This window comes from Dipodomys ordii, unplaced genomic scaffold (assembly GCF_000151885.1).
Source record: "Dipodomys ordii isolate 6190 unplaced genomic scaffold, Dord_2.0 Scaffold5, whole genome shotgun sequence".
Taxonomy (NCBI): Eukaryota; Metazoa; Chordata; class Mammalia; order Rodentia; family Heteromyidae; genus Dipodomys; species Dipodomys ordii.
This window is the reverse complement of record NW_012267221.1, coordinates 17066824-17083160: the sequence shown is the minus strand read 5'-3', so window position 1 is coordinate 17083160 and position 16337 is coordinate 17066824. Positions and strand designations below refer to the sequence as shown.

The following is a 16337-nucleotide window of genomic DNA, read 5'->3' as shown; positions in this document are numbered from 1 at the left end:
TGTATAAACCAGGACCTTCATTGCCTCACAAACCTCTATTTTCTCTATTATATCTATAGATATTAGCTCATTTACCATATCTTATCCACAATTCCAAAATCAGCTTCTGAAATCCAAAAACACATGACTCATTTGTTAGGAAAACATGAATGAACTGTCAGGAGGCTATCATATTGATGGCATGTCTCACACTGCAGAAATAGTACAGAATAGTGTGATTATATAATGCCGCCCCAGGCCCTAAAAATGGAGGTAACAGTGTTATATTGGGTATATGAACCATGTCATCTTGGTTAAAATCTAAAATGTTCTGAATTTTTATATATTCTGCTCCAATAACAGAGGAATAGAACCGCTACCCAGTGTCATGCCAGAAAGTCAGAGGTCATTTTAACTCTTAGCCTCCACAATAACTCTGATCTGAACATTTCTGGCCCTACAAAATTCATATGTTGAAATCTAGTGCCCACGGTGTTAAGAGGTGACAGCTTTTGGGAGCTACGTATGAGGTTATCATGAAGCTTCTGCCCTTAGGAAGCCTAAGAGGATTTATTAGGCTTTTTTTTTTTTTGTCCCTTCTACCACCATTTGTAGGAGGTGCTGGTTATGAGGAATGGGCTGCACAAGGCATTGAGTGAAACAATGCCTTGACCCAGGACTTCCCAGCCTCCAGACTGTGAACAGTAAGTAATTTCTGTTTATGAATTATTCAGCCCAAAGTGTTTTGGTATAACCAGCCCAAGCAGACTAACATGGCAACTCTCAGAACACTGAATCTGCTTAACATTTTACACCTTTTTCCCCAACCTACCACCAGCACCACCACAAATTCCTCTACCACTTATGCTCCCCTAATTCAAGGTCTAATAAGCCCTTGAGAGCCACCACCATTGCCTTTTATTTGATATTGCATTGATGTCTTCTTGTCTTCCCTAGTTCCATGCAGAACCCCAAAGTGATGACTTTTGTAAGACATCTACACTGGAATTACCCTCCTGTCTGCATAAAATTACTCCTTGCTCACAGTACAGAACCCACAGCCTTTAAAAGTTTTCCACCACTGCCTTAATTCTATATTTATAGTTTATAAGCCAAAAATGTATATCCCAACAATGGATTTCATTGCTTTTCCTGTGAGCTTTGCTCTTGCTCTCCTCCCACTGCTGAGAGGGCCTTCCTTTTCTCTTTTTTTCTCCATAATACTTAAGACTCAATTTCCTTCATGTAGGAAATTGGACCCCCTATCTATCTCCACATTCTCCCCAGATAGGCAAGATATCTTGTGCATGTTTCTGTCAAGCATTTTATATGTGTCATGAAAATATAGTCTGCTTCAGCACCTGTCTGGGTATACATGTGCACACACACACACACACACACACACACACACATATATATGTATATGTATACGTACATATTTGATAGATTATTTGCAAGGCATACAATAATTTTCTTCAAGTCTAATGTGGGATAGAAATTAGAAGAGTTACAGAACACTTGCCTGTCATGCAACAAGCCTTGGACTTGATCACCAGAGCCAAAAGTAAATAATGAATAAATAAAAGTTCCACACGAGGGAAAGGGTTTTGGAAATGACCTAAGAAACTTCATTTTACAGTATTTAAGCCTCTTTAATGTGGATTGCTATTGTTTCTACCTCATTACTTTTGAATCCCATGCTATTTGGAGGCCTTTTGGTTCATTTTCAAGGGCTGGATCTAGAAGTGACCAAGTTAACTTTGTGATCAAAAGGTCACCCAGCTTTTCTTACCATCAGTGAGGACACTGTGAGGAGCTGAAGGAGAGCAGTCTTTACTTATAATTTGATTTTGGTTAGACTAAACTAAACAAAAACAAATAAAAAAGAAAATAAGGCAAATGGTGTTTTATTTTTTTTTCAAATTTGTGGCCAGTCGTTGGCCAAGCTGTTTGAATTTTGCCTCCTAAATAAATCTTTTTGAAATCCATATATTTTCTCTATCGGATTACCTTGATGTATATGTGAGTGTGTGGTACCAGGACTCGAACTCAGGGCCTGCTATTCTCTCTCAGCTTTTCTGTTCTACCCCTTCATTCCAGTATTTTGTTGGTTAATTGGAGATGGAGTCTCCTATACTTTTCTGGACAGGCTGATTTTGAGCTGTGAACCTCCTTGTCTCAGCTTCCTGAATAGCTGAGATGATGGATGTGAACCTCCTAGGCCCAGCTTTTTGCTTCGACTTTTGTAATGACCTCTATCTATCTGAATTATTTCTGATTTCTTTCTGGGGGCCCCTTGCATTACACCTGGAGTGATATTTTTCAAAATATTAAAGGTCATTATAATCCTTGCTGAAAGACTGTCACACCCTTAGGATAAGGCTCACCTCTTCACATGGCCTAAGGGCTTGGCATGAGTCAGCTACCCAAGTAAACCAACCTGATCATTACTGGTTGGTGGCTTTACCAGTCTTTTTAATTTTTATGGCTATGTTCTTCTTGCCTCTAGGTCTTTGCCAAGTGCCATCATTCTCCCTACCTGTAATATGCTCTGCCTTCCCTTTTAGTTCACATTAAACCTTCTGGTCCCAATCTCAGCTACCATATATTTAGTGTTATAATAATTGAAATTCATCATCAGTCTCTCCCCACGGTTTCCAGGCCCAGCCATGGATGTGAGTGAAAATTATAGCCTGAAGATATTAGTACTTATATGCCTCACCCTTTAAAATTAAAGTTTCCTTTAAGGGAAGCAGACTTTAATACAGAGATCATAGGTTTTCGTTATTTATATAGGGTTTGGTTATTTGGAGGTATTTTATTGAGTTATAGTATATATTTATTGTCCAAATAAATATTGGTCGTTATTATTTTACCCTTTTTGCTTTTAGTTCAGTTTAACCAAATTATATTCTTTAAGTAAAAGCTATCCTCTTTTATGTTTGGTGTGTCAGGTGTATTTTGAGCATTTTGCATATGTTAATTCAGACAAGGTACTATTGTTTTTGTTTTAGAGGTAAGAAAATTGAGTGATTAAGTAATTTGATTTCATCTGCAAGGTTAATGAAATCACAGAGCCTAGATTCAAATCCAAGGAAGTCTGATTAATAATACTGTGCTTCTGTCCTACTTACATATAGATAAAATTAAATAGATTTTCAACAACAACAATTCATCGCACTTGGTCCCTTTCTGTTATCTCCCCAGTATTGCTGGCTACAAGAGACAACTTTAATCTGTTGCTTCTACTGTTTACCTTTTGACATAATATGCTGTACTGCTGTGTCTCATTAATCTATCAACATTTGGCATGTCTATTGACCTCCCATGATGATAGAGCAATATTAATCTCTCTCATGCATAGCCCTTTCTTTTTTCAGACTTAACATGCCAATATAATGCTAATATTCTTCTTTTTGCATTGTGGTATTTGCTATGGTTACATAAATATTGTTCATTAAATAACCAAACAATCACATTATTGTAGATAATATTTATATGTGATTTTAACACGCGTCTTTAGTGGTCTGCAATGCTTGGGTTCAAGTGATCTTCCCAAATAGCTGAGACTGCAGTCATCTATCACCATGCCAGGGTTAGACATTTTTTGATATTAAAGTTAATAATTCATTCAAGAGAAACAGCTTGCCTGAGAGTATAATATCCATGTTCTCTAACATCTCGTTTTTACCTCCTATAATCTATCAGATGTTTTGGGCTCCAGTTTGGATTGTCGCTCTGCTCCGTGGCTTATGCTGGGGATTTTCCTTTATTGTTACCTCTGATTGAGTTTCTGTTCTTCCCATTATATGACTTTCTTGTGTTTGTTTACTCCTGCATTTGTATGTGATACATCCTGAGAAATGGCTTATGGACTTATGAAATTTGCATTATTGAATGTAGGAAAATCTTTATCTTATGATAAACATTTTTTCTGGTGCATTCTAATAATTACTCTATTCTTGGGGCTCACAATTTTGAAAGTGAAGAGGAGTAAATGATGGGTCTTTTCTTTGTGGGTTGAGCCCTGATGCCCAGTTTCCCTTCCAGGACAGAGAGTACTTCATGAGCTAGTCCTTTTTAACAAGTTCGGAATCTTTAATACACATTATATCCTAGCAACCTCCCCTACTCCAAGTCAATTATGTGCTAAGTTCAGCTAACGCTGCTCACAAATCTCTTTTGTAAGCTTCCATCTCCCTTTTACTTATTTCTTGCCTTCATAGTCTCTGCATTACCTCCAGCCTGCTATCAATCCTTCTCTCCATTCTCTAACTCCCTGTTCAGCACAGCTTTCAAGGATTATCATTCTAACTTTTAGTTTTAGTTAGGTCGTCACCTTGCTTAAAATCCATCAAGCCTCTCCCTTTTGCTTGAAGAATTACTTATAACTCCCACAGAATTAGATATCCCTCCCTGCCCTATTTGAAGCTTGGCATTCAGCATATCTCTAATAGGCTTCAATGTATGTGGAAACTGACTGCAGGTTCCTGATGAAAATTGCCCTACTCAAAGTTGGATGTGGAAAAAAACTAAAGGTTTATTTCCATCTTAAACTTATGTAATGAAGGAATAAGCTCTTCATTCCTTAGCCATAAAAAGTGGGTAATGCAGGAATACAGAAGTAGTTGGAGAAGCCAGAGGATATTTAGTGTTTCAAATTAACCATTTTAGATACAATTGCTGTGTATGACAAAAGTAATTTTATGTTATAACTTATTTGTGATATACTCAGTTTTATTGTTTTACTTCTAAAGAAGTAGTAGAGAAGGTGTAAATATCGGGAAATTTTTACTGTTAAAACTGAAGTCTGTAAGCTTTCTGTTATTTTCTGGTGCTGGGATTTTGAACTCAGGACCTTATGCTCTGTTTTGCTCACTTGCTCAGCTGCTACTCTACTATGTGATCTATGCCTCCAGCCCAGCTTTTTGCTAGTTATTATGGACATAGAGTCTCTTGAACTTTTCTACTTGGGCTGGCTTCAAACCTTGATCCCTCTGAATTTTAGCCTCCTGAGTAGCTAGGATTACAGACATGAGCCACTGGTGCCTGGCTGCCTTTTAGAATTTCTAGAGTTGGTGTTGGAAACATATACAGCTCACTGGCTATTTCCTAAAACAAAAAAGTATTAGCATATATTAATTGGACAAAGATGTTTTATTGTGATATATATGTATGTCCACATAATGTCCATCCATCAAATCTATCCCTTCTAATACTCTTTCTTATCCACCCTTGCCCATATACCCACACTTTTACAGTTTCCATGCATTTCCTTATGTGGTTGTTAAAATGGTGGTACTGGGGCTTGAACTCAGGATATCATTTCTTACTTAGAGCATTAGCACTTTTTCTAATGCCTCTGCTTCTGGCATTTTTATGGTTAACTGAAGATAAGAGTTTTTCACATTTGTCTGCATGGGCTGGCTTCTAACCTCAGTATTCAGATCAAAACCTCCTGAGTAGCTAGGATTGAAGGTATGAGTCACCAGCACCTGTAAGTGGCTATTTTTGTAAACAAAGTTCAAATAGAATACACCTATATTAATTGATTTATATATTATTAGTGTCATAAGTAGAATAGCTATAGAATTAAGTCATTACAATAAAAACCATATAGCTAGCATAGGGGAAAAGAATTGCAGACTGCCTCTTTTCTGAGAGTTGCAGACTTTTTCTACAGGGCAGTTGAAGTTGAGGGGTGCAAATAGAGTTGTAGTAGATAGGTGAATGTTACTTCCCCATTTGTTAATCTTCTTTGAACTTAGATGAGAGCATGAATGAGCTGAAATGGACTTCTACTTATGAATCTGAGTTTATGCAGTTTGTAAGAAAGGCCCAGCCAACATTCCTTTCTCTAAGGTATTGGAAAATGCATTAGTGAAAGGCACCCTTGCTTCTGTGAAGACATGTTGTAGGTCATTGAGATTGGCTTCCTGATTTCAGAGGAGATAATGGGATCCCGTAGTAGCAGAGGCCAAGTAGAAGTAAGCACTTAACCACTAAACAAAACATAGGTTCTTCCTCCATAATGGAAAGGAGAGACACAAAGCTATCCGAAAGCATTGGCCTACAGATGTTTCTGGTATGAGATAATGTCTTTGAGAGACTCTTCTCCTCATGGCACTTAATGAATGATATAGGCAGTACTACAGTATTACTTACTTATATAAGAGCAAAAATCCTAGCTCTCTTAGCAAATATATATATATATATATATATATATATATATATATATATATATTTTACTTGTTATAGACAAATCACAGTCTCACTGAGTTTTCAAACTTGTGTGAGTTTGCAGATTCACAGCACTTCCCCCAAACGAGCCAGCCATTTGCTAGAGACTGCACTTTGCGGAAAAAGAAGTACTCATATGCTTTCCCAGGATTCCCAGATATCACAGTGGCAATTTATAGTGTTCAAGTAAGAGAGCGAGACTCACAGTGGGCCCAGGTGACCTGCAAACCAACTCTGTGTTTATGTCTCCACTTTCTTAATGTACAATTGAAAAGGGCAGACAACTGGGAAAAAAAATCTCTGCAATGTCTCTCAAGTGAGGATCCTGTGAATGGGAAGTCAGAGGTAACTGTAAGTCAGAGGTAATACTGGTAATACTTTTGAAGTAAAACTTGTTCTATTTATAAGATCCCCATTTAATTCACCTTTTTGACCTGTGCAGAAGTTAGGTACATCTTAGAAAATGACTATGGACTATCATAAACTTAATCATTGAGGGATTTCAAATGTAGTTGCTGAGCTAGAGATAATTGTTTATTGTTGTTGTTGTTTTGGTCGATCATGGGGCTTGAACTCTGGGTCTGGGCGCTGTCCCTCAGCTCTTCAGCTCAAGGCTAGCACTCTACCACTTGAGCCACAGCGCCACTTCCGGTTTTCTGGTGGTTTATTGGAGATAGGAGTCTCATGGACTTCCCTGCCCTGGCTGGCTTTGAACTGTGATCCTCAGATCGCAGCCTCCTGAGTAGCTTGGATTACAGGCGTGAGCCATCGGCACCCAGCTAATAATTGTTTTTTAACCAAAGTACACAGCCCCTGGCAGTTGCTATATAGCTACTTGGCTAATGCCTTTTCCTCTGTGCTAGTTTACAAGTACCACCAAAAGCAGTTTGTTTTATCTCTCAGAGTCCATGTCTTCATCATAATTGAGGCATTTTTGGATTCATGGTGTCCATGGAAGAATGCAGAACGATCCAATTTGAAATAGTATAAGAGCTAAGTTCTGCCTGTTCATTCAGCTTCAGACTTCTTTCCAAATGCCAAAGAATCCATTCTAGATCCTGAGAGTTTCTTATTTTTAATTTAATGATAACTTTGGAAGAGAAGCTGAATAAAATGCCAAAGCTAATTTTCACTGATATGACATGTCCTTTAAAGTTTGTTTAAGAAACAAGTGTTTTTTTTTCTTTCTTGATATTGTTCCTAACATATTTATAAGGTGATTGTTTTGTTGCTTTGTATGTCCCTCCCCCACAGTATAATCCCTGTTTTCACTGTATTTGGTGTTGGTATAATTTGGGGAGGGGAAGGGAAAAAAAAGCAAATTGTTGAAATAGGGATACAGGTGGATCCATTGCAACAATGAGATGTACAAAATGCTATGTTGAAAAATGAACTTTACAACTTTGTCTGGGGTGGAGGAAAGATGGGGGGGAGGGAGAGTGTAGTCCTGGAGATGGGAGGGCAGGGATGGTAGGGGAAAAACAAAGGAGGAGGCAACAATGCTTGATAAGAAATGTATTTATTACCTTGCTCATGTCATTATAACCCCTCTGTACGGTATTTTCACAATAAAAAAAACTTATTAAAAAAAAGAATCAAGGGCAACAGGCATTTCTCTTCCCTTTCTCCTTGCAAATTATTTGGCTATGGTTTGTGATTATGTGAGACTCTTTCACATTATATTTTCTTAAGCATCATAAAAAAAATCAGCCTCTCTTTGATTTGAGTTGTCATTAATGTCAGTATTTTTTTTTCTTTTCTGTTCTTTTGTTTGTGGTAGTTCATATTTGGATTTCAACCTAGAGACACTTCAAGTAAAGCTGATGCATTTTCCTTTTGCTATTAGATTTTGTATTTGTGTGTGCAGTTGAAAAGAGTTGATAGGTGACAGTGAATTCAATATTCTTGATTTTCTTACTGAGTAAGTAGGTTTCGTCAGGAATCACAGGTACTAACTACCATGTGAGCATATCTGAGAGAATACTGAACACTCATAGGGCAAAGTTACTTTATTATCTCACTTTGGTTAGCTGGAGTCTACAAGTTAAGGGCAAACTACCTAAAAAGGTCACTACATATGGATGGTTGGCAATGCATATTAGTACATCTTTGCTTCCTATGAATCCCTCCTTTTTATAACCCACTGAATAAAGTTCTTTGACTCTCCAGTTATCACATTAAGATACCCTTTTATAAAACTTGAAATATATGTTAAAATGTATTTTATGCATATCATATAGTATGTATTACCAGAGATAACAAAAATATTATTTTACTGGAGAGAAATCCTTAATGGTTTTTTTTTTTTTTTGGGTCCGGTCATGGGGCCTGAACTCTGGGCTTGAGCACTGTCCCTAAGCTCTTCAGCTCAAGGCTAGTGCTCTACCACTTGAGCCACAGCGCCACTTCCGGCTTTTTTCTTTTTGCTTATGTGGTGCTGAGGAATCGAACCCAGGGCCTCGAGCATGCAAGGCAAGCGCTCTACCACTGAGCCACCTTCCCAGCCCATCCTTAATGTTTTGTAATCCCAATAGATTGTAGCTAATTATAACAATTATTTTCTTCCAGAATTATAATTTCCTTGAGGGAAGCAAGAGTTAAGTGTAAGACTGCATTGTTGATGCCTTCTATTCAGTTGTTAAATGAATGTATTTTACGGTGCCTGCAGAAAAGAATAGCTACTAATACCATTTATCATTTCTATTTGTAGGTATTGCTATTTAAAGAAAACCTCTTGCCAGCCAATCTATGATAAAATATATAAATAACAGAGGAAATCATAACTGTTATTTATCAAATAACAAGGATTTAATGTCAGAATGGCTCACCTAAGGCGATTAGTAAAATTGCATATTAAAAGACATTACCATAAAAAGTTCTGGAGGCTTGGTGCAGTAATTTTCTTCTTTATAATAGTCTTAATTTTAATGCAAAGAGAAGTAAGTGTCCAATATTCCCAGGAGGAATCAAAGATGGAAAGAAACATAAAAAACAAAAACAAGATGTTTGACTTAATGCTAGAAGCTGTAAACAATATTAAAGATGCCATGCCAAAAATGCAAATAGGAGCACCTGTCAGGCAAAACATTGATGTCGGCGAGAGACCCTGTCTGCAAGGATATTACACAGCAGCAGAATTGAAACCAGCTCTTGACCGCCCACCTCAGGATCCTAATGCCCCTGGTGCTTCTGGCAAACCATACAAGACAACTAATTTAAGTGCTGAAGAGCAAAAGGAGAAAGAACGCGGGGAAAGAAAACACTGCTTTAATGCTTTTGCAAGTGATAGGATTTCTTTACACCGAGATCTTGGACCTGACACTCGACCTCCTGAGTATGTTGAAGAATATTCCTTGTTTACTGCTTATCAGTAGGATTTTTTCAGGGAAGAGTCATTAATTAAGCAAATGGCTTGTTGTTTAGCCACTTGAAGGCAACACACACACACACACACACACACATGTATGTACACATACACACACACACAACTTCAGCAATACTGTTTAGTCTGTAATCTGTCCTGTTTACTTCCTATATTTTGAGGCTAAATGCCCATATCTCTGCTTGGAGAAGCAGTACAGACATTTAAAGTTATCTGAATTTCTAGATGTGGTGTGTACACACAAGAAAATCCTTTATTCATAAATGCTATAATTTCCTCATCTATTTAGGAGGAAATATTAGACAGTCTTTATGGAAAATGTAGGAGGTGGAAGTTATTTTTATTCCTTTGTATTGCTATATAATAGAAATGTTAAAAAAATGTGACAAGACTTTGGAACTACTAGGTATTTTATGGGTTTATAAACTACTTCACAGACTTTGTGATTTTGTCAATGCATAATTATCGTTCAGAATGCCCTGTGTTCTGTAACCTTTCTTTTAAGGGTGAATATTGTTGGAATGTTGACATTAGTATTTCCACTATTACACCCCAGAGTTTTGCTGATCAAATTCTCATGTCTATAGAATTGGCTTCCTTTAGCTATCAAGAGGTTAATATTCCTTATTATTGAGTCACTTTCTTTCACGTTTGTATCAAATCTACAATATTTGATTAATTCTTTCCTTCAGGTTTGCTGATACCTTTTCTTTGTCTTTAATCATTTTGTTATCTGTAAAGTATTGTTTAAATGCTGCATTTGAATTGCAAAGGGTAAAATTAATTCTAGCATACTCTAGCCATCAGGATAGGCACACAGTAAACAAGCAATGCCAAAACATTTTTCTGATTACAGCTGATTAATTTGGTGGTGAACTTGCAGATAAGAATTTTTATGAACTGATTTACTGCTTTACTCAGGGTTTCCTTGATTTATGGTTGTGAATACCTGCTTCAGTATGTAGTCAGTGTAGAAGTTGTATAGATTAAAATTCTGTAACTTTAATCTATGTGCTCTAAGATTAAAGTTATTCATCATTATTAAGTGAATGTATAATAAAAGCAAATGATTGAATATATATTAGCCATTCAGCTAAAATAATGTATATATAGTATATAATATATATAACCTAGTTGTTTTATCAGGGCACAGTATAATTTCTTTATTACCTCAATAGATTCAAATGCAATGCTGCATATAACTAATTCACCAGCAGTCATAATTTTTATTCTTTGAAGTAACAATTTCTTTCAGCTCATAATGAGCTGTAATATTTTTCAGTATTGTAAATTATTAAGTGAAGATCAGCTAAGTATATTAACAACATTTTTGGTCACAACATTTTTTGGCTACAGTTACAGCTAAGTGTATTAACAACATTTTCTGTTTAGAATTAAAATTGTATGTATTTACTTATTTCTAAGTAGTGTTTGTGAAGACTGTATTGAAGGATTGTTTTTTATTTTGAGTATAACCTATATCAACAACAGTTTCTGAAAAATTGCTAGTCTGTTCCCATGTTTATTAGACACAAGGATCTAGTTTCTATAGAGACAAGTGATCATGTGACTGATGGTTTGAGCAAGCTTCTGCATTTCAAATTTTGTGAATGGTTTGATTAGAAATCACCAGTCACTGTAGCAAATTATTTTAATTGCACTGCTTTGGGTGACATAAAATGATTTTATAACATAACTTCAACAAGTTCATGGTTTCAAGATGGAGTTTATAAAATCATAGTGTGAAATTTTGTCCCTTTTACCCTCACTTTGTCAGGATTAATTAGTAACTAGTATCACTAGATCAGTGAAGCAAATAAAGCCTAGCTTAAATAGAGGGATATCCTTGCACAATGCACGTGATAACATTTTATTAATGTTATTAGTGTTATTTCTGCATTAAAATTTTTTTCTAACTCTTATCTAGTATTGCATTAATTACATTGAAAATTAGTTAATTTTTATTTAAATATCAAAATTCTCTTCCCTAAGAGGTAAGACAGAAGTCTTACCACAGTGGCGGTGGTGTTTCTCCTCTCCCTACTCTTCTATCATTTCTCTCCCTCTTTGCTGCTGAATCCACTTTTTCCTCCTTTTTTTTTAAGAAGGAATTACACTATTGAGTTTTTCAGCAGTTTTTATATATAGTTTATGTTGGTTTATAAACCTTTCTATATTGGAAATATGAACTTATATTTATATTTCTTTTTAATTATGATTCAAGGGTATAGATAAACATCTTGTGTTTGAGTTTTAGTTTCACCTTAGTAGTTTCTCTAAAATTCAATTTAGAATAAACCATTTGCTCTTACTCTAAAAAATGAGGAAGAATGTAATGACTTGCTTCTGACCATGCATTGATACTGTGCTTTGAAATTATAAAGACCAGAGAGCAAAATCACTTTCACTAGACTCACCCTTCTCTCTACTGCCTCCATGATATTGACACATTATTTTCATCCTTAAGCCCCCAATTCCTTTTTAATTACTATAAATATTCCTCCCTAAAGACCCTCTCTTAGTAAAGGATACCAATATTTCCATTAAAATATTGTTATAAAAATAATTAATGAGAGAATGTGTGATCCATTCTAGCATGGCTTTCCCAGGTCCCCATCGTCACACTGTGGGCTGCCATCTTTCAGTCCCCTGTCCACTGGTCTGTTGATCCTGGAAAGCAACTTAAGTGTGTTGGACTTTTATCTCTATGGGTGAATGATTTACTTCCCTATCCTTGCATTTGTGAAACAATGTTTCATTGTTCACACACTGTATTTATAGTGTGGGAGGATCTGACTTGATGGAAAAAAACTCATAGTTAGTCAAAATTGTATAGCTATTTATGGTATGTAAGTGACTTTGAAGATATAGCTATACAGTTGTTTTATTTGTCTGTCTTTTCCATAGAACACATTTTATTTTGTCCAAGTGTTTCAGATTTCTCTCTTCATCATACCTCAATCCATCAGGCTACTCTGATTCTACTGAGCCAGATAGTTTTCTTAGAAGAAGACATTGTTGTAACAATGACTTCTAAATCAGATAATAACAAATGAGTCTAGCTAGTGCATGCACATACCGCTAATCAGCTAAGAATTATCTCCCTGTGTCCCATTTGCCTTGTTATACCTGGTGACAGATACACAGGACTTTTAACATGGACTTAGATCTATATTTTAAACTTGTAAATATTTCCTGTTAAATAGAATTTAAAAAAAAAATACTAGGTCTTAATAAGAAAGTAGAATACATTATTGAACAAAAAATCTTAAACATACATAAAACTGATAAATATTTACCAGATGATAGCATAATAATTTAAATTATGTTAAGCATCCCATTTGATTCTTTATATAGATTAAATGTCTAAATTATATTAGGTAATAAGAAATGTAAATACTAATAAAAGTATTTAAAGTAATTTCTTTGAAAGTAATTAACAGTATAATTTAAATTGCAAATAAAGCAAGGAAAAAGAATATTTTGTATTCTAGCAGTGACCAAGATTTTCCATTCTTACATGTTGACTGACAGAAGTGATTTTTTTTCATTTTAAATGTTATTTGTTTCTGAAATCACACTGTTGAAGAAACTTACATACCAATGGGCATGGTCTCTAGGTGAACAGTCTTGTAAAAACTTATTCTGATGTATTTATGCTTATACACCATTAAGAGTATCTCATGTAGAAAGAAACCTATTTATTGTAATTTTTGGAGATAAAGATAAATCATGAAAATTTTAGCAATGGCATACTGTGCAATAAAATAAGAAAAGTGATAACTCTTCTGCTTTTTTGGCCTCTCCTAGATGTATTGAGCAAAAATTTAAGCGCTGCCCTCCCCTGCCTACCACCAGTGTCATAATCGTTTTTCACAATGAAGCATGGTCCACCCTGCTTAGAACTGTTCACAGCGTACTCTATTCTTCACCTGCAATACTGCTGAAGGAAATCATTTTGGTGGATGATGCTAGTGTAGATGGTAAGAAAGCACATGCCTTGTCAGATTTTGAATAGTTTGGATGCAACTGGGTATGGTGGCACCTTCCTGTCATCCCAGCATTGAGGAGGATGTGGAGGCAGGATGATCATCAAATGGGAGTATCGCCTCAGCTACACAGCAAGATGCTGTCTTGCTAGAAATAGTATGGCTGATATATAATGAGCGAAAGTAAAATCCAAAGATATCCATATGCAAATGTTTTGTACCATAAAAAGCTATGAAATGTCACTGCTTATAACTCTGCAGTTCTCACTTCTTATTCTGAGACACAGTGGTTAACAGCCTGGCTTCCAGCCTGGAGACAAGCTGCCTTAGCTTGAATCCTGGTCAAGAATTTGGTCAAGTTCTTTTTTTTTAAAATTTATTTTTATTGTAAAGATACTGTACAGAGGGGTTACAGTTACATGAGCAAGGTAATGAGTCCATTTCCTATTGAGCATTGTTACACCCTCCTTTGTTTTTCCCCCATCATCCCTTTCCTCCCCTGGTCAAATTCTTTTGCCTCTTTGTCTTGTAAGCTGTATTGGTAAAATGGAGGATAATTTAACATTTAATCAAATCTATTTTAAGATATATCATTATTTTATCAATCACTATAATTAAGAACATCCCACAAGCAATTAAACCAGTGTGTCATTGATTATTAAAAAACATCCAATTGTGTAGCTCAGAACTGAGCAAATATTGAAATAGTACACAACTCACAGGGTGGCTTAGCACAACCAATGACCTAAGATAAATGACATCAATTTCTTACTAAATCATGTAGATAACTAGTGAAGATCAAAAAAGAATCCCTGTGTTGTTTTATTTTGACTCTGATTTTTTTTTCTTTTTATTGCCATGCTAAGGATTGAGCCCAGGGCCTTGTGCATGCTAGACAAGCATCATATCACTATTGTATTAATGTACCATGATGGACACAAAAATATTGTACTAATATTTTTTAAACATTCAGCATTGTTTTCAAAATTAGCAGAATTCCTTAATGCATTTAAACTTAAAAGTCTATATCAGATACCAAGTTGTACCTTTTAAACTTGAATCATAAGGCTACTCTACAAGTACTCTAATTTTCTAAGTTACAGGTACCAAACAAATGACCTTCAATCATTACAGAATATATTCCCAAATGAATGAACGCAAAATTGGAACCAGATTCCCCAAAGCCCGATCACAGCCCCAGCACTGATTAGCTATCACTTCATAAATAAAATGGAAAGAACATCTTTTGACCAAATCCAAAGCAATATTTGTTGTTGTATACAGTATTCCCTTATGTATTTGAGCAAAGAGGAAGCATGCCTGTTAGGTGATCATCCATCCATTGTAGGATGTATCTAGATTCTAGACACAGTAATAATGTAAAATGAAGATTTTAACCTGATATATGGGATATTGGTACATAAGAGTAAAAATATTTCCATGGTCTCACAAATATTCTGAGTAAAGTGAACATGGGCTCTCAAGATCAAGAAACATTCAGGTAGAATAAAGTTGCTTAACTCCATAGATTTTTGACCTGAATATAAAGTGAGAAAATTTTATAACTTAAGTCTTCTGGATTCAGGTCATATGTGATAAACAGATAGCCCTAGAGGACCTCTCTAATTCCATCACTGGGGATGCTGGGCTACCTCAAAAAGAAAAGGTCACAGACTATAGATCCCTGATTTACATCTGTAATACACCTATGCAGGGTATTTCCATTTAATTGTAATTAGCTAATTTACTGTTAATGTGCCCTAGTTTGTTCTTATTCTTTCTATCTAGTTGGACGCACTTGGATTTTAAGGGATGTCTGGCTAAGTTCTGCACTCCATTATGTGTTTTACCTTAATAACCACAACAAACCACTGTACTTCACAGATCTTTTCTTCTCCTTTCATTTTGAATGCTTTCTCTCAGAAGATTTTTTATGTGGTTTGGTCTTCTAAGTAAGAAAGATAATAGGGGAGATAATAGGGACATGGTAAATGCATTCCCAGATGGCCTTCAGTTGATGATGCGATTTTTATTTGTAAGAACACAAAATTAAAGAACTAAAGGAAGCTGGTGCCAGTGACTCATGCTTGTAATCATAGATACTCAGGAGGCTGAGATCTGAGGATTGCAGTTTGAAAACAGCTTGGACAGGAAAGACAGTGACTTTTTCTTTCTTTACAAAAGTTTTATCAAGACAAACATAGATACTTTGGGCATATATGTACAATACACATGAAATTTATATGTGGTCATATATAGATTATGACATTTTAAAAGTTTGTTTGTTGTTTTTTTTTCAATATTTTTGTCGGTGAAACTTAATGTGTGCATTGGTCCTAGGGCTTGAAGTCTGGGCCTGAGCACTTACCCTGAGCTGATATTGCCCAAGGCTAGTGTTCTACCACTTGAGCAGCAGCCTTTTTTGGTTAATTGGAGAAAAGAGTCACATGGACTTTCCTGCCCAGGCTGGCTTTGAACCATAATCCTCAGTCTAAGCCTCTTGAGTAGCTAGAATTACAGGCACCAGCCACCAGTGCTGGGCAAAAAGTGAACGTGGAGCTGTGTCTCAAGTGGTAGACTACTAGCCTTCAGCTCAAGGACAGCATTCTAGACTCACCAGTGGATACACCACACACACACACATGCACACACATACACACACGGATACACACACACACACACATACACATATACACACGAATCAATGCAAATCAGAATGGAAAGAGGTACTTATTCACATATTCACA

At 35.9% G+C, this 16337-nt stretch overlaps 1 protein-coding gene across 2 annotated transcripts in view; it reads left to right on the top strand.

Annotated features, from left to right (window-relative positions):
- Positions 1-16337, top strand: part of Galnt3 (polypeptide N-acetylgalactosaminyltransferase 3) — a 37714-nt gene that overhangs the window by 4546 nt on the left and 16831 nt on the right. The window contains exons 1-3 of one of the 2 annotated variants that reach the window (XM_013030712.1): positions 614-683; positions 8930-9553; positions 13412-13584. In XM_013030712.1, the coding sequence (XP_012886166.1) occupies positions 9039-9553; positions 13412-13584 (688 nt within the window). In that variant the 5' untranslated portion in view covers positions 614-683; positions 8930-9038. Of the gene's footprint in view, positions 1-613; positions 684-8929; positions 9554-13411; positions 13585-16337 lie in introns of those variants that run through there. The other variant, XM_013030710.1, reaches the window with a different exon arrangement.